Here is a 19,797-nt window from a genome sequence, read left to right as displayed (position 1 = left end):
AAAACTATACAATTCCTTATATAAATTTTCTGAAAAGCTTCTCTCTATATCTAGCAAGATATATTGTTGTAATATCGCTGGGTTCAGATCCCCTCCTCTAAGAAGCTTTCTTGGCGTGTTATGCTGATCTATTTCATGAGTTTGCAAGAATAAACATGTGCGCCATCCTGGACTCCCTTGTACAAAAAACAGGCTATAAATATGGGGGATGGATAATGCTCTTCATATGCCTTGAATTAGGTAGCCTTTGTGCTTTAAGGCAGTTTTATATATGGCCCATCCGCCCACAGAGACCAACAAACAAAAGGCTACACAACTAACTGTTTCAAAAGACAAAGATGGGCCTTGTATTGAATATATTGACAGAAGTACAAGTGATAATGGACAAGTTTCTTCACACCAAGAAGCACCAAGCCATATATAAACAACGGAGGCCATTCACAAGGATAATAATCGTAAAAGGTCATAAAGTTCATTTTTCTCTCTCTCTTTTTCCCTCTTGTTATTTTAATAGTGCTGGGCCTAAAGGCGACAACATCTACGAATGGAGATCTACTATCCTAGGCCCCCCAGGTTCTGTGTACGAAGGTGGCGTATTTTTTCTGGATATCACATTTTCATCTGATTATCCGTTTAAACCACCAAAGGTAAGGTTATGCCGTCTCTGTATCTTTGTACCTATTTTCCATTGTCTGCCCATTTTAATTCAGGGAAAGCAACCACTGGATGAAGCATTTCCAACATCTGCATGGCACAGGATCCCCTAGCCATCTGGGACTCTCTGAGGCCAAACAAAAGGACCCACATTGTCTTGCCTTCACGTGTTGCAGTTTTCACTGGAAGCTTTCAGAGTTGAGCATTTTCTGAGAATATTAGGACATCAGAAATTTTCGTTCCAGACCCTGTTTTTCTGCTGCTCTCAGTTGGGCAGAAAAATAAGATTTGGAGGGCATAATTTCCATTATTTCTGTATTCACATGGGAAAACATTCCAAAAGGCCATAAAATACCTTGCTTAATTACTCTACCTTTATTCAACGTGTATAATGCCTCCTTGTTCAAGGTACCCAGACGTAGCAGTAGTTATCAACCTATTCTTGGTAGAAACAGTACAAGGTAACATTCTATAACTGTTTTTGTTTTTTTGTAGGTACAAGTCACTTTTCTTCAAGCCTTACATTAGATTATTGTCCCTTTCAAGGACAGTTTGCTAGGAGGTATATGCTGCAGTTGAAATGAGACCATTGAGAAAAGGGAAGAAACAACCATTTCATCTTTCTGACGCCATCCTTTTATTTTATTATTCTAATATTGCATTTCACTCACTTTTTTTTCCTCAATCTTCTTGTTCCTCGAAACTAGCATGATACCAGAGAGACAGGATAATTCTTGTAGCGCTCACTCTTGCTTATTTGCCCAAGTCTTTTGGAAGCAGAATATGGTTGTCCTCCGAAGATAGACTTATCCACATCGCCTGAAATCAGATTTATTTCAATAAACCCTTAGAAGTGTGTAATCTTAGTGGCTAAAATGAAAAGCAGAAGTATTTAAGCCCTGGTTTGCTTGAAAGTGTATGATTTGATAAATATTTTCTCAAAAAGTTGCAAATCTTTATCTAATAACATATTAGCTACAATGCTGCTTTAATTATCAAACGTTTCAACTTGTGGTTTGCTTCTGTGATAAGCGTTCATTTCCTAGTTGTTTCAAAGCCTACTGAAACACAAATGTACCCTATCCTTACCCAACAGCTGTTTACAATTCACCATTTAAATCTTGTACATGTGCTCTAGTGCAAAACGTGGATTTTTCCTTATTTTGATCATATTGAAAGATGATCCTTATTATATTAAATATGTACATGACTAGCAGTCAGCCAAGTCATATGCTATAGTATATCTCTATGGATGACGTGATGCATTTACTGAGGCAGTCGGATTTGCCCTTTTCCTATTGGCTGGGAATGGGGGAGATTTTCACCACTTTTTTCCTATTGGCCAGGGGTTCGGTGGGGGGGGGGGAATGACTTTTTTTTTTTGAAAAAGGTCAGGAAAGGGTATGTTACTAGTCCATGCTAGCTGAAATATAAATCCAGAAACTGAAGACGCTGTACTTACATACAACATTGATATACAAGTACAACCATTATATACACATTTCCCCCAAAAGAGGAAGCAGAGATGTGTATAAAATACTTAATACTATTCAGTATTTAAACATGATAAGTTTTTGGATAGTGGGAAAAAACGAGGCAGAGCCATGGACCTATGTCCTTGCTCTCTCTTTATTTGGATATTAAAGTGGGATGGTCTCATTTTCCTTAGTCTCACTGTTTCCTTTTCAGCCTAAGAAATGCCCCTGTTTAAGTGGAAATATGCCCGGGAAAGGGCCTGAAATCATTGGAAATTTAACTAAAAGGGATATTAACTATAAAACAGTTGACCACATTTTATTTGCACTTTGACGTTAAGCTAAGGTGTCCTGAGTAATAGTATCAGTGTAAATGAACCAAAATGCCTCAAAATTGCCACATTGGGTGGAATGTGGCATTTAGTGAAAGCACAAGTAGAATCAGCAATAGAATCCATTGTAAAAAAATTTTTAAGTGTGTAAGACCCCTTGTTTGGTTTGTTCTAATACATTTTTTAAAAAAGGTATGTCAAATCCATGGTAGCTCTTAACGTTGTGAGAAGCATAAGCTAAGATTTCCCATACTTGCTGATATAATATAGAGGTTTAATGCCAATATAAATATTTGTTTAAAGATTGCAGCTGTGCAGCAGATATTCGATGAAGAAGATTCACATTCTGCTATTAAATAAATTAGGTTCACCAAATTAGTTAATCTGTTGTACACCCGCAACAGAAATCAAGAACTAAGACCTGCTCCCCAATCTCTTCTTTCTCTGTCTCTTCACTAGTCTAACAGGTAATTCTAGGTAGGAATTCTAGTCATGCCCCCCCCCCCCCCGAATTAAGATTTATTCACCTTTAAAAAAAAAAAAGATGAAAAAAGCTGGTGGGTAAGCCCCATGATTTTCCACAGCATTATCTCAATATGCATTTCCTGCCAGTTTCACAAAGGCTTGAGAAATTTGGCATAAAATTGTAAAAAGCTCAAATGCAAAGTCATTTTGGACATGGTATTTCCCTCTTTTCCCACTTGTAGGTTCCTTGAAACATCTGGGAATGGGGCAGACCTACAGATGGATGCCCTGGAGCTGATTCTTTATAGAGAAAGGATCACCAAGAGTGCCACATAGGCTCAGTGGGTTCTCTCCTCTTCAGGAGTTTATTAATGACATGAATGGAACATGCGTCAGTTTTACACATGACACAAAACTGAGTGCACTGGGGATTCCATGCAAAACCACAGAATTTAATGGTGAAAGTATTGGGGTGGAATGCTTCCCCCTTCACCTTCTTTTCTTGCACATTGTAGTGCTTAATCTTTAGTTTACATTAAGTCAGATCCTGGCGTAGTGTCCTTGAGTATTGAATGACATTACATCAGAGTTTCCTGATTCAGCAGAGGGCTTCTCACTTAAAAAGTGAGTGCCATGCTAAGCTAAACCATATAAAATATTTAGCTAAGGGGAAGGGGTCTATTCCAAATTTTATTCTCCTTTAGCTCTGAACTATATTTCATGAAACTACCACATTATATGGTTCAAAACATATGAATACATATGTATTCTATAGAAACATAAGTTCCTAGTTAACAGAGCTGGCCTTAATACATTTAGGCCTTACCGCCTACTATCACTTACCAGAGAGGCCTCCCCCCCAAAAAAAATAAATTAAATGGAAGTGTCAGAGATTGAACTTGAGAACATCTTAATGTGGTCTATGTAGAGCAGGGGTGTCAAATTCGAGGCCCGGCCTGTGGGATGCTTAGATCTGGCCTGCGGGGCAAAGGACTCGCCTGTGGTGCCTCTGCCAGTGAAAATGTAGCTTGAGAGGGCTGAGTTTTGGAGGGCCGCACGTCCCTGACAGGAGTGACATTGAGCTGGCCAAGCCCATTCTGCTCACGCTGACCCGGACCCCCCGAGATTAAACATCACCCTGATGCGGCCTTCAATGAAATCGAGTTTGACACCCCTGATGTAGAGTATACTGACCAAACAGAGTTTTTGAATAAGTAGTCTACTGTTATTGTAGGTAAAAGTAGTCTCAGGAAAGCAGCCTGAGTGAGATTTGTTTTTTTTCTGTGGAAGCTGATACCTTTGAAGATTGCTTTTGCAATATTCAAAATATACTAACATGCTCTATGAGTCATATTCCTACTGTGTTGGAAAGCTCATCTAAGTAAATACAAATAGTTGGAGAGGATCCAGTGATGATCTTATTTATAAAAGCGGTCAGGTGACATATAGATGAATCAAGAATAAGAGCCCCAAGGTTAATTGACGGGAATCGTGACATCTACATCACGATGGCTCTCATGTTCCAGAAGAGCTGTGATCTCCAATCTGGTGCTTTTCAGATTTCTCAAACTAGCATCATCTAGTTTGGGCACCATAACCAGTGAAAAGGCCTCACTTTGAATCTCACATTCACCCATTTTAAATGAAAGCTGGGTATCTTAAGTGCCATTTTCCACATGCAGGCAAAAATAGTCCATAGGCTTCTTTAAACTCTTGACAGCAGAATTACGGTGACGTCTTAATACAAACTCTCCGACTTGGTATGCAAGTACGCAAGTCTTGGGACTTGCAATGTCGCTTGTCCGCCCCAAGGAAACCGATGAAATTGCTATTTCTCAAGGGCACGCAAATGTTTGTATGTGTTGGCTGTTTGTTTGGGGGATTTTTTTTGAAAAAGCATTAAAAATGCTGGAGGCTTGTCAAAACAAAACAAAAAAAATACACACACAATAAAGCTTTTAGCTTTGAGACATACAATATATAACAGTTGTGAATAAGGCAGCTGCTTACAAAAGAAGAGAGAGGAGACCTCTTTTCAGATGAGTCGTAAACAAACATCGGAAACAAACATATTTTTTTTCCCCAAAAAATGAAAGGTCTCGACAGAAAAAATTTCCCACCAAGGGAGAATCATTCAAGACAGGTTTCAAAAGGCTAGCAACAAACTATGCCTGAAAAGCGTGTAATGATCTCCTCTTCCCCCACGCCCCCCCTTCTGTTGCTCTTCTACCTGTAGGTTACTTTCCGTACTAGAATCTATCACTGCAACATCAACAGTCAGGGAGTCATCTGTCTGGATATCCTGAAAGACAACTGGAGTCCTGCTTTGACTATTTCAAAGGTTTTGCTGTCTATTTGCTCCCTCTTGACAGACTGCAATCCTGGTAAGGCAATCCTTGGCTTTCATTTTGTACCCTACCCACCACCCCCAATTTAATGAAAATAAGTATTATTAATTCTGCAACAGGCACAGCCAGAGGAGGCTACTTTCCTCCCCCAGCAGCTTCATATAAATGCTAAATAGAAAGAGAAGAGTACAGAGCCCTGCCGGACGCCACAAAAAAAGGGTCTTGGGCAGAGGTGGTATTCAGTCAGTTCTGACCGGTCCTGGTGAAACAGTAGCAGAAATTTTGAGTACTTCAGAGAACCGACAAATATCACCTCTGGCTGGCCCGGCCCCATCTATTCTCTGCCTCCTGGGTCCCAACTGATTGGCTGGGTCTTCTTTTATTGCTCTGCACAGGAGAACGGAGCAGGAAAGCAGGTTAGTGGGGTGGGCAGGGAATGAGGATTTTGCAGTATCCTTCCCCTGCCACGCTCACAGAACCAGTAGTAAAAAAAATTTGAATGCCACCGCTGCTCTGGGCTAGATCTCTTCACTTCCTCTTCATCCACTGGAACCAGCCATGGAGAAAGAAGGTTCCGCACAGTGGTGGATTGCAGGCAGAACGCCCCAATATGGGCGTACCGGAGCCTACCCAGAGAACCGGATACCATTCCGCTACGGTGCTCTGGAGGGCCCACCCACCTGCCTGAGCTCCTTACCTGTCTTTTAAGGCTTCTGCGCTTCCGCATACGCGCATGGCACATACAGTGCCTGTATGACGGTCTGCTGAGCAGCTGGAATGTCGTGGAGGTGATAAGATGCATGCGCGCGCTGCGCACGTCCATGTGGATACCACCGGGCCCATTCCGACCGTACTGGTTGGAATGGGATCCAGAACCCACCATTGGTTCCACACTACTGCTACTTACTGCTCCCATTGCCACCCCAGCTCATCATGACACATCTTGTTCAGGAGTGGCGGACAATGGAAAACAATCCTGTTTGCACATTCTGAATCCAAATTGCCTTTTTTGGACCAAGATGCTGCAATTTGCTCGTATTATAGATCTGTATCGCTTATAGTGTTCTATGAACAATGTTGGTTGTCGTCTAAAAAGCCCTTCATATGGTATAAGGGCTAGTTATCTGAGGGACTACATTTTTACCTTTGTTTCCGCTAATTCTATAAGATGTGCAAAAAAAAGAGAGCATTCTTTGAGCCTACTCTATTAAACCATTTCTTCTGATGGGATGTAAAAGGCATGCCTTCCCTTTCACACCACCTGTCTTCTGGAATGGTATTGCTCCAGAGCTTTGAATAGTTCAACCCTGCTAACCTATAAACTAGCCTTGAAGACCTGATTTTTAATCCATGCTCTGGCTTAAATGCTTGAATGACACGGTGTTGAATGTTTTATCGATTTCTACTGGTTATAGTCCTTTTAAGGTAAAGGTTCCCCTAGCACATATGTGCTAGTTGTTCCTGACTCTAGGGGGTGGTGCTCATCTCCGTTTCAAAGGCGAAGAGCCAGCGCTATCTGAAGATGTCTCCGTGGTCATGTGGCAGCATGGCTAAATGCCAAAGGCGCATGGAACGCTGTTACCTTCCCACCAAAGGTGGTCCCTATTTTTCTACATGCATTTTTTACATTTTTTTGAACTGCTTGGTTGGCAGAAGCTGGGACAAGTAACAGGAGCTCACCCCATTACACGGCACTAGGGATTTGAACTGCTGAACTGCCGACCTTCTGGTCAACAAGCTCAGCATTCTTAGCCACTGAGCCACTGCGTCTCTATAGTCCTTTTACTTTGTCTTAAACATTAAGTTGCTGTGACTCTATTTGGGGTTGTGTTTTTAACTGTTCAGAATTGTGATTTGGGTGGCCTTGTGCATTTGAATTGATTAATTAATTATGAAACAGTAAGTGGTGCTGGCGTTGAGTGCTTTTCCCTGTCTTAATTGGCAAATGTGTGTAATGAATTGTTGAAACTTTGCTCATTACTTCGCTTATCGGGGCGTGACCGCTAATGTGTCCTCTCCCTTTCTTTCCCTCTCCTGTTGTCCCTTGCCGAATTCTTGCAGCTGATCCTCTGGTGGGAAGCATAGCCACTCAGTACCTGACCAACAGAGCAGAACATGACAGGATAGCCAGACAGTGGACCAAGAGATACGCAACATAAGTGATGTTGTTGACTACTTGGCGCAGTGTGAAGGTGCGGGGATGCAGCTTTGCAGTGTGCAACCAAACTTTATAGCCTTTACAATACGGACTTCTGTGTATATGTTATACTGATTCTACTCTCTGCTTTTATCCTTTTGAAGATTGGAATACTGCTTTCTCTCCCTCCTCCCCTTCCCCAAAAGGTAAATGCTGTCAAGAGTAGAACTTTGTAGCTGTAGATTAGTTATGTTTAAAATGCCTACTTGCAAGTCTTGCTTCTTTGGGATATCAAAATGTATTTTGTGATGTAACTAAGGATACTGTTCCTGAAGTCAACCAAATATAATAGTGCATTTTAGCCTAATTCATTATCTGTATGAAGTTATTAAAGGTAGCTGTAGATTACTAGGAATTACGTCATTTGTATTAAGCCCAGATCTATTTCCGATATGTGGTACATGCTGTTGTGAAAAATGTTTAAGACTTTTACCTTTGTCAGTTTGTAATGAAAAGGATTTCTTTTATCCTTGTCCCCTCTCATCGCCACCCACCTTGTAGCTCAGAGAGCATCCAGTGTATCATCTCAAACACAATAAACATGTTCCCCAAGGAAGAGCTTCTCTGTTTTCATATTTGAAATTAAAATGTGGGCAGAGCCAGTAGGACTGTTTATACACAGATCCTGGTGGAAAACTAACCTAAGACAAGAAGGCCCCACTCAGAAGGCCTCTGGAACATTATGAGATTTGTAGTTTGCCTCTACCAATGTTTCTTAAGGCAGAACTACACAGTGCTAAACCTTACATTTATTGCCATAGACATGTACAAAAAGGTAAGAGAGAACAGTAGTAAGGATGATACTTTCCGTCATTATTTCTCCTCTCCTCCCCATCGCTGCTTTGAAATTCTAACCAGTATGGTGGTGGTAACGCTGAAGAGGATCATCATCACTCCTGTAAAATTCATGTTATATTATCCATCACAACTGTGAACATCTGTTCTCAGGCAGGAAGGACAAAGGAATGTTTCCACTAACTCTGTAGAGTGCAGGGATGTGATGAGGGCAAAGCAAAATTTAAGACCAAGCAGAAACACCATTGACCTTGTCCTTCCTCACTTTATTTCTGGTAGTCATGAGATCCAACCACAATGTTCATAGTTGCTATTATAGTTTGGGGAGAGGAGTAGTTTCCTTTAGGACCACAGGGATAATAGGCAAGATTCAGTCACTAGTCCTGCTGTCTCTTCTGCAATCTCCTGAAGCAATATTTGTCAATCAAAAAAATGTAAAACACACAACTTATTTAAACTTAAATTTAATCTCATGTTTAGTTCGACTCCCATTTTTCCTTGATGGAGGAATAATAGTGTTGAGCTGCACTTGATGCCTAATTGTTCTCCGTTGCAGCACCAAAAGCTTTGACATTGGGCAGATAGTGCAGACCACAATTTGCCAAGTGTAGCAACTTGTTGACTTGTAACAACCTGACAAGCTGTGCATCTTCAATTGCTTGAAACAAACTTTTCCGTACTTCTGCATCTGATGAGAACCTGAAGACCTGAAGATGTTAAAAACTGTGATACTGTACAATTCACTTCGTTGAATACCAAGGAGCTGATGGAAATATGATGTGCTCCACTGTCAGTGTATTCTTAATTAGACAGTTGTTTCTTAACCAGTGAGTGTATAGCTGATAAGGCCGTTGTGAGTAGAGCTGATGGCAGGCAGGGGAATCTTACTATTTTATGCATTCTCCAAGATGAAGGAGCAAATTACCAAAATGTTATTGGATTTCACATAACCTCCCACCTACTTCTATAATTTACCATAAATAGGATCATCTTTATAATTCCAAAATTTTGAGAATTTTGGATCTTGCCAATCTCTTCTAATTTTAGGAGATGTCCACTGCTCCAGTTCTTTAGAGGTAGGCTTCTGAATTATGGTAAACCTGTCTTCCAAAGCAGTACAGTTTCATGATTTGCTTATTCACTTCTCTGAGTGACATAAACACTGTCATGAAACCTTCAAGAGAGCGTTTTTTTTCTTCATGAGGTCAGCAGAATATAAATCAATATTGACTTAAAGAAGATTTTTTTAAAAAGTAAAGTCGATATCAACACAAGATAGGATGTAAGCCTTTCTCCACATCTTTCCATGTGAAATGAATGGGATCTCCAAATAGTCCTGCATAATGTTCAGGTGTCTTGAGTGAGAGTTGCACACAGTATCATTTCCAGATAGATCGATAGACTTGCATACTTTACACTTAGGAGAGCTTGATGGAAACATTACATTCACAATGAGATTTTCATCACCCCACCAGGGTTGATAGGCTGTCCTACCCAACAACATAGGGTTGGGTACATCAAATGGATAGCTTAGCCTGCAGGACGTGTTAAATATTAGCATTCCTTTTTCCATTGCGTGACCACCGTAGCTCTTTATTTATGTAGTCAAATCACCAAACAGTGCAAGCCAGTCATCCAGAAAGATGATTTGTGTTTATGTGACAGATACACCTTACTATTTTATGTTTCAGTCTTCTAGGTTCAAACTCAACAAAACTATTGTGGGGGGGGGGGGGAGTGGAGGATGCTGTTGAAGCACGTCTATCAAGCAGTGATGTACTTTTTGTATATCTCTGGCTGGAGTTCAACATGGTTTATCATGCAGAATATTAACCAATAGTAGAGGCTTCAAGGTGTGTGAGGCTCATCTGTTAGACCTATGGCCTCAGAATATGACACTTAAGAGCAATATCATTTGAGACATACCTGCATCCACTTGCACTACAGCTCAAATGACAAACTCTCCTATTTACCTCCCAGCTAAATGTCATTTTCACCTGGAATTTTAAGGGTTTATTAACAACTCGGGACCTATTTCAGATCCTGAAACAAACCCCCAAAATAAAATGCCTGTTCAGTACAGCAATCTCCTTAGTAGGCAATTTATAAAGGCAATCTGTTTATCCTATATTTTGTTTGGTATTATAGTCTAGTTCTCACGGAGACATCGAAGGTATTTCGGGGCTGTCCTGCCACAAATTTTAGAGAGAGGCTACTCTATCCTCCGCCCCATTCCCAAAACAGCTGCTTCCGCCAGAAATTCCAACAAAATAAAACATTTTAACCTTGCTTTATCAACATTCTTTGATTCCTGGGCCCTCTTGTGTGAGAAAAGTGTTCAGTCAAGATTCTCAATTGACCTCTAAAACATAAACTCAACTCATCTTTAGCCTTTCTTCCATGAGAACAATTCCTACAGCTAGTCTTGTAAGAGAAGAGAACAGAAGGTATACATGGGAAAATTTTAGAGTATCATATTTTAGAGTATCATATATAGGGCATCTTTGTTAGTCATCTTCCATTAATTTCAGAAGATTTTCACAATTCCCACTGAAATGAGTGGAGTTTATGAGGCCTATGAATTTGGTACATTTGTCTTGTAAATTAGGACAAGAACATATGACCTGTTACCTGGCAAGTATACCCCAAGGAGAGACTCCAAAGATCTTGCTATTCCTAGTAAAAAGATAAAATGTATTGATATATTGCATAGACCATAAATTTACAAAAAGTGGCAAAACATATATTTCACATTATATTAGATATGGGCCCTGCGAAGCTTTCAAATATTTATATCATATATAGTATAATTAACACCATGTCTCATTTTTTTACTGCACTAAAATTTCAGAATGCAGAAAATTGGAAATATAAATGAGATGCCTTCTCAATATTGCCCCTGTTAACTTTCTTTACTAAGATTATATGATTAATTCTAAAATTTCCTTCCTGTCATCAGTTTGTCAACACCTTGTTCCTTCTTCATGTTGCTTTTGCTGTCTGTAAATTTTATATTTACTGAAGTAAGAAGTTGGGGGGGGGCGGGAAACGGGGTTGTGTACACATTTAAACTTAAAAAGAACTTAATTTTGTTTCTCAGCTTTTCTCTGCTTACACCAAGCAGTAGAAAGAAATTTGTATTGTTAAATAAATCAATTAGTTGTTAAATGAGAATGTGTGCCTTTTCTCTGCTTATTTTTTTTTTTAAACTATTTTAGCTATCCTTATCTATTTAAGGCCCTATTAAGTGGCAGTATGGTAGAGGTAGAATCTCTAGAATATGTCTGGTGTGATTTGGAGGTTGCCCAAAATGTTGCGTGAGTTTCAGGATATCTTATTTGTTTCAATGTTCGCCAAGACCCCAAAAGTCTGAACACATAACCAACAATGGCTCATGCTGAAAAATATGTAGGGTTAGAATTGATTAGGAATTCAGTGGCAAGCCAGCAAGAAATTCTTAAGATACTAGATTGACTAAAAAATATCCCAGAAAAAGTCAAAGGCAAAAAAACTTCTATACTGTATCGAAAAAAGTCCCAACAGCATTGGGATCATGCCCAAGTGGCCATCACATGAATTTGTCCTCATTGTCTCCAAAATTGTCAAATAACACTTGAGATTGGTGACATCATATCTCTACAAAGAGCTTTGAGCAGGACAAACTCTTTGTCCCTCATATCCATGAATGTTTCCTGGATATGTGAGTATATGATTTGGGTGGCCTGAAAAGGAAATCTACTACATCAGAGTTTTAATTTTGATTCTTATAATATGCACTCATATTTTCATACAAAACCAATAATAAATTGGAAGGGTTTACTTTGAAAGCACCACCATTAGAGAATTATGTGATACTGATAACTAGGTTCAATTTGAGGTGTAGCAGAATATACCCTAATCTTTTCAACTGAACTATTTTGAATGTTGTTTAAATACAAACTGGGTGTAGCGGTAATCAACTTCAATATCATTTCCATATCCACTCCTAGTAGGCAATTGTCCTACGGGCACTAGAGCAATAGTATTGTTTGATGAAGGGAAGGATTTCCAACTTTTGCTTCCAATTAAACAAATATTTATTACAGCCGTAGATCAAAACAACCCTTAAAATGCAACATATACAAAATGAAACTAATAGAAAAATTTAAAAAATAGAAACAAAAATGGAATGTACCATAGATATTGTGTGCCACTGTCCCTACACTTGTGTCAGCCATCTGAATAATGCATCCGCCAAAAGCAGAACTCGTAGGCAGGTAGATTCCTCAAAGAACATGTTTATTGGATACATCTTATCGGCACAGCCAGTGAAAATCAACTCTAAAAGTTTTTAGCCTAATTAAAAGAATGAATAGTTCCCTCCCCAAATGTCACTGGTCACATTGTCCAATATATGTAGGTGGCAGGCTGCTTGGTCACTCCTCTCTTCCTTCGACTGCCACCTGTTAGGATGACCTTGGTTCCCACAAGAAAACTTTTTGTTTTGACTGTTAACTGTCTACTTCCCCCTCCCTTTCCCCTTTCAGAGTTTGTGGCAACTATGAGGCAGCAAAAGATGGCTTCAACCAGGTTCGCTTCAGAGTTGACAACTTGGTTGTTGTTTACACTAAGATTCCCTGCAACTCAGGGAAGTTGTAAAGGGCAACAGATAGCACCAACTGATACCTCTACCGGGTGAGAATTTGCACAGTTGCGTGTGGTGCCAACAGCTCTTTCTTGAGCAACCACGGCAAACAAAACACAGTCATCACATTGCAGCCTTCATTCAAAGTAGTGGGAGGAGGGAATAACCTTGAGAGACAGAAAGAAGGCAACAGTCAGATAAACGTGAATCTGGGGCAAAGTTGCAACCTGAGAATAGAATTTCAGGTAGGGCTCTCTCTAGTACTCACGATGATAAAGGAAAAGAGGGAGGAAGTGTATTAAGACCTGCAAGATTCTGTTATTGCAGCTTTATGATAAAGGACATATTAACCTGTATGCCTTCTATGCGTAGAAGCCAGGGGTGGGTTTCTCGCCCCGTTCCAACCGGGAACGGGGCCGGCGGCATCCTCGTGCATGCGCGCAGCGCACGCATGCGTACTAGTGTCTGTGTGATGCTCCAACTGCTCCTGGAGGATCGCGCAGGCGTATGCGTCCTGCGCATGCGTGGAAGTGCAGAACTCGTCAAAACCGGGTAAGGAACGCGGGCGGGCGGGTAGGCCCTTCGCCGTTCCCGGAAGTTACTTACTTCCGGGTTCGCCGACCAACCGGTTTGCGGGGACCGCCGCGAACCAGTTGAAACCCACCCCTGGTAGAAGCACACTGCTCCATAAATCAGCATTTCTATGCTTGTCAATGAGAGCAGAAAGCCCATCTCTAGGCCTAGTTGTTGCATCAAGGCAACTGGTTCTGGCTTTTTGTTTCTGCTGTCCTCTCCTGAAGAAGAGAGCTTGGAGATCCAATGTCGGCGACTGAACTGGTTTTGCAAACTGCGCAACAAAGTTGCCAAGCTGTCCCTATCAAAGGACTTCTCCACCCCTTGATTATAAAAAAAAATGTAGAGACTCTGGAAAGAGAGTAGAAAAGAGCAACAAAGATGATTAGGGGGCTGGAGGCTTAAAACATGAAGAACGGTTGCAAGAATTGGATTTGTTTAGTCTAATGAAAAGAAGGATCACAAGTGATATGATAGCAGTGTTCCAATATCTCAGGGGCTGCCACAAAGAAGAGGGAGTCAAGCTATTCTTCAAAGCACCTGAGGGTAGGGCAAGAAGCAATGGGTGAAAACTAATCAAGGAGAGAAGCAACCTAGAACTAAGGAGAAATTTCAGCAGCAAAACAGCAAGAACAATTAGCCAGTTGCTCACTGCTTGCCTCCAGATGTTGTGGATGTTCCATCACTTTTAAGAAGAAACTGGACAGCTACAAGTCTGGAATGGTATAGGGTCTCCTGCTTCAGCAGGGGATTGGGCTAGAAGACCTCCAACGTCCTTTCCAAATCTATTATTCTGTTATCTGAAAGACAGCCATAGAGTAATGGGCACTGACATCGACTCTGATTCTCAAAGATGTGGTGAACAACTTCCGAATTGGACCATTTTCTGCTTACAGATGTGGGATCAATTTCTAGACACAATTTCTATAGCTCTTCTATGCGTACCTGTACCATAAACCACAGCAGGTTTACAGCAGTAGTGGGTTCTGGATCCCGTCGCAACCAGTGTCCTCAGCAGGCACGCACGCTGCACATGCATTCACACACCACCGCCCAGCAACACTCAGCTGCTCGGTGGAGGTCACGCAGATGCCGCATATTGTGCGGCCGTGCACAATTGGTCAGTTTGCCTCAAAAATTGGTAAGGAATGCGGGCGGGTGGGTGGGCCAAATGGCCCACTGTTCCAGTATGGTAGCCGCTGCTCCCAGCTACCACTGGTACGCCCGTACCGGGCCGTACCCCCCAAACCCCCACCACTGGTTTGCAGGTTAAAAACAAGCAAGCAAACAAAATTTCCAGCTTATTTCTTGATGTCACACCGAAGGATTTTTCGACCTCATGAGATATCTCTATACATTCCTGCTATTTAAAAACAAATCTTGGATAGTGATATATAGTCATAAATCCAGTACCTAAAGGTATACCAGGAGGAAGAAGGAAACTATATGCAAAGCAACAATAATTTCAATATTGGGAAACGTAATAGCTACTATGGGATTTTTGCTGCTGAAAGACAAGATATAGATAGTTAAAACAAACACGATCAAAGTTATTTAAATTTTACTGTATTAATATTTAATTCAGCTGCACATTAAGTATTACAATTGTGTATCGCAATTCTTCCTATGACTTTGCACTAATTGCCCAAATGCTGGGAGATTATTTATGTACAGAGCAACGGAATATTATTAACTCATCTTATTTTATAGATTCCAGGAAATATTTTTTATTGAAAGTTTAAAACGGGAACAGTGCTAGGAGGATACGTCCTTGCAGGCTCTGTAGCCTTGTGTGAAAAATATTTGACCTAGCATATTATTATTATTATGACTGGTTTCACAGCCAGCCAGATGTTTAGACTGGATTTGGCATTTTTATCAGGCTATTGAGTCCTTCCCAAGGACTTGTAATGGGAAGATGTGGTTTCATGGTGTTCTTGTTAAAGATATTGTCACAAGAATGCAAGGTCACTTCAAGTAAAGCTGCATTTCGCAATTAACTAATGGTAACACAGTAGATGTGAGGAGACCCATTCTTCCTCTCCAAAATATCTGGAAAAATACCTTCCTCCCAAAAGCATCCTCCCAACAACATACAAAATAGTCAGATGCATCTGTTTCTGGCTAGCCCCCGAAAGGCCTCATCTTACACAAACACAGTAATCTTGCATTTTAAAATTCCAGCAACCTGTTTATATGATACAATATTGATCAGAATCTCCCAATATTCAACAGAGGCAACTTATAAAATGGCTCCCAAATCTGAAGCATGGCTCAGCAACCTTTCACTAGCCAGTCATCCACACACACCCCTCTTCTGGACTTCAACTCCCAGAATCCTCTAGTTGGCATCTACTCTTGGTACCTTGAAATCATAAAGGGGGATTCCTATCAGGGCATTCTCTATGTGTTTGTTCCCTACTCTCTTTTGAATTGAATTGAATTGAATTTATTATATTTCTATGTCGCCCTTTTCCCCGAAGGGGACTCAGGGCGGCTCACAACCCAAGTCAAGGGGGAAGGGTACAAATAAGGAATAAAAAGACAGACAAAACAATAACATAGTTTAAAAGCACACAACAACCATACCATTCGAGGGGGGGACAAGACTCATTAGCCCCAGGCCTGTCGGAATAGCCAGGTTTTAAGGGCTTTGCGGAAGGCCTGGAGGGTGGTGAGGGTTCGAATCTCCACGGGGAGCTCGTTCCCCCTTTTGCTTCCTATTTAACAAACTAGCAATCTTCTCCAAATTTACAGACTCCCCTAAGCAGTCAGAAAATACATATTGCTACAAGACCTAATTTCGCTTCTGATAGGCAACGGATCCTTAGCGCCACTATGCCGAATGTGGCTGTGTTAGAATCTACTCTCCATCCCGGCTTCACAAGCACACCAATGTGAATTTTTAAAGGAATTTAGAATAGAATAAGTGGGAAGGAACCTTGGAGATCTTCTAGTCTAGCCCCCTGCTCAAGCAGGAGAACTTATGCCAATTTAGACTAGAAACTCTTCTTAAAATCCTCCAGTGATGGAGCGGCCACGATTTCTGGAGGCAAGCTATTCCACTGCTTAATAGTCCTAACTGTTTAGAAGTCTCTCCTTAATTCCAGGTTGATTAGTTTCCAACCATTATTTCTTGGCTATTTCAGTTTATGTCAGAAGCCAGAAGGTCACTTTTAGAGGTTTCTCTTCTAAACAGATGATTGGTGAGTTCCTACCTTCTACACACCTTTTCAAAACAATCGTACACTGGGGACAGAGGTGGATATATTTGAAAAAGCTAATTAGATAGCCACTAGATGTCAGTATAACCATGTTTTGCACAACACTTGGGAAACTATTTCAAATAAAGCACTGATTCCTTCAGAGGCCTCTTTCCCCAATCAGCCTGTGTGTGTATATATATATATCCTGGGAGTTGGGTTTTTCCCCAGGAAAAATATGCATTCTGTTTCATACACACTCATATGCACAATTTCAGTGTTGGTGCCAGCAGAAAGAGGTAAATTGATAGAGTATCAGACACAGTACCGTGTTTCCTCAAAAATAAGACAGGGTCTGATTTTCTTTTTACCCACAAAATATGGCTTGGGCCTTATTATCAGGGGAGGGTTTATTGTTTTGGGGTTTCTGGATGGCTGCTCTCTTATGAGCGGGCTCCCAAAGATCTGGGCACAGCCTTAGGGGCGAATGGCTGTGTTGCACTGTCGCAGCACTGTGTTGCACTGTCACAGCAGTGCAACACAACAGCCATGAGGCGACCACACTCATGAGCAGCTGCCCAGCAAACCCCCTTTCCATCGGGCACAGCACCATTCACTGACCTATGGATAGGTCGCGTGAGCACCTGTTTGCCGCCACCCAGCTCTCGTGGCTTGGCGCCTTCGAAATGCCAGTGAATGGAGCTCTGCATGGCTGGAGAGGGAAGTTGTGCAAGCGGCTGTTCTGCTCCTGCTCACGCACCTCCCAGCCTCACAATGCCCTGGCCCAGCTCTCCCCGCAGAGCCAGAGCACCTCCCCTGCCGCCACCACTACTGCTGCCATCCCAGCATGGCTTTTTTGGCAGCTTCCAAACTGAGTCTTCCGGCAGTGGCCACTCTGGGCGTATGCTCTATGGTTGTACACTCTGGGAGTATGTTCTGCTGGCAGCTGACTCACAACCATAGACCATACGCCCAGAGCGGCTACGCTGGAAGACTCGGTTTGGAAGCCGCCAAAAAAGCCATGCGGTGGCGGCAGTGGAGGTGCCCTGGCTCTGCGGGGAGAGATGCCCAGGGCATTGTGAGGCTGGGAGGGACGCAAGTGGGAGTGGAACAGCCGTTTATGCAATCTCCTTCTCCAGCCGTGCAGAGTGCCTTTCACTGGCATTTTGAAGGAGTCAAGCCACAAGAGCTGGGTGGCGGTGAACAGGTGCTCACGCGGCTTGGCAATACCCCTAGGTCAGTGAATGGCGCTGTGCTTGGCTGGAAAGGGGGTTTACCGGGTGGCTGCTGTGCCCGGCTCTTTGAGAGCTCACTCGCAAGAGAGCAGCCACCCGGCAACCCCCTCTTCAACTGGGCAAGGCGCTGCTCACCAACCTAGTGGTATCCCGAAAGTGCCAAGCAATGCGATCACCTTTGCCTCCCCCCCCCCCCCAGTTCCCGCAGCTTGGCAACTTTGCGATACTGCTAGATTTTGGTGAGTGGCGCTCTGCCTGACCGGAGGTGGGGGGTTGTCCGGGGGGCTTATTTGCAGGGGAGGGCTTATATTTTTGCCCACCAGAAAAATGTGGCATGGCCTTATTATCAGGACATGTCATATTTTCAGGGAAACACGGTATCATAAGGATGGGCTGTGAGAGATTTTTTTAAAATTTTGTTTTGACCCCTCTTTTATCTATAGTGTATATATAAAAGCAAAATACCACTCATGCATCATCATGAAACCTCCAGAACCATAAAGCCTACAAGCTTGAAATTTGTCACATATGTTCCTCTTGGCTTCTAGATACTCACTAAGAAATGATTTTTCAAAATGATGATCAGATTGTTAGTATTTCTTATATTATTATTAACATACTCTGATGCTAAGGAGTTACACATTCTACTCCACCTCCCTACCTGAAAAACATTCTGATGCTAAGGACTTAGACTGAGGGAGAGATGGGGATAAGATAGGAGAGGCCTCTGATTAGCAAGCCTGATCATATAGTTTCGTAGCGGAGCACGGGTATCCAGCTAGTTAATTTATAAGTAACTCAAAGTGGTGAATATACTTAATACTCTTTCCTTCTCCTATTTTCTCCACAGTGACCTAGTAAAGTGGACTGGGCTCAGAGTGACCCAGCTGGCTTTCATGGCTAAGGCAGGACTAGAACTCACAACTCTCCTGGTTTCTAAGCACCTCAACCACTGCACAAAATTGGCCTTCATACAATGTACAACACTCTTACCTCAAGAGAACAGAAGAAAGTACATAGCACATTGATAGATGGAGCATTTACCCTCAGACGTTGGTCAGGTGACTTGGGCCAGTCATTCTCTCTCTGTCCAACCTATTTCATAGGGTTGTTGCAGTGGGTCAAAAATAAAAGGAAGGCATCTTAGTTGTGCTTTCCTGGATGGAAAGGTGGATATAAATTAAATAAATGACAGTGGTAGAATTAGACCTGTCAGAGGCGGCTTACTTTCACTCTCTTTCTATGGCTTGTGGCTGTTGTTATTTTGTCTACACAGGGAATCAGTCCTGTTTTTTGAATGAGTTTCATAAGAGTATTCTGAACCTGCTGAGATCAGTTTATTCACTTCCCTTGGTTATGGGCAGTGGCGGGCTGCTGTGTGATCACACGGGTTCGGGTGAACCCTTAGACCGCCCACCCTTGTGCTAAGCTATCCATTTATAACAGAGGTGGGTTCCTATCAGTTCGCACCTATACGGTAGAACTGGTTCGTCAAATCTACTGAACCGGTTAGAAGAGGTTCCACCAGTGGACCCGGAAAGCAGGCCACACCTACAGAAGAGGTTCCAAGCTTTTTTGAAACCCACCACTGGTCCTTGGATATGATTATTCTACACTATCATGCTCATATTTATAAAACTCAGTGCTTCTGTGAAAGGTAAGGATGACTACTGCGTTTGTGGTGCAATCAGAACATTGCGTGTGTTGAAGTTGTTTTAACGCAAACCAAAGATGCCTTTTAAAAAACAAGTTTACATCATATTCTTATGCATGCCAGTGCTGTGTGTGAGGTAATTTAAGGTGGTTCTGACAAGTGTCGTCGGCACCTTCATATCCGGTCACATGGGCAGCAAGCCACTCCCATCCGGTCACATGGGTGGCAAGCCACTCCCACAA

The 19,797-nt window shown here is 42.0% G+C and overlaps 1 protein-coding gene across 4 annotated transcripts in view; it reads left to right on the top strand.

Moving 5' to 3' along the window:
- UBE2E3 (ubiquitin conjugating enzyme E2 E3) overlaps positions 1 to 10,689 on the top strand; it is a 116,525-nt gene extending 105,836 nt beyond the window's left edge. For all 4 annotated transcript variants that reach the window (XM_032211289.1, XM_032211305.1, XM_032211297.1 and 1 more), the window contains 3 exons: positions 515 to 647; positions 5,163 to 5,310; positions 7,336 to 10,689. In XM_032211289.1, coding sequence (XP_032067180.1) covers positions 515 to 647; positions 5,163 to 5,310; positions 7,336 to 7,433 — 379 coding nt within the window. In that variant the 3' untranslated portion in view covers positions 7,434 to 10,689. The remainder of the gene's footprint in view (positions 1 to 514; positions 648 to 5,162; positions 5,311 to 7,335) is intronic.
- Positions 10,690 to 19,797: the final 9,108 nt, after the last annotated feature.

Source organism: Thamnophis elegans, chromosome 1, assembly GCF_009769535.1.
Source record: "Thamnophis elegans isolate rThaEle1 chromosome 1, rThaEle1.pri, whole genome shotgun sequence".
In the NCBI taxonomy this organism is placed as follows: Eukaryota; Metazoa; Chordata; class Lepidosauria; order Squamata; family Colubridae; genus Thamnophis; species Thamnophis elegans.
This window is presented reverse-complemented; position numbering and strand designations above follow the sequence as displayed.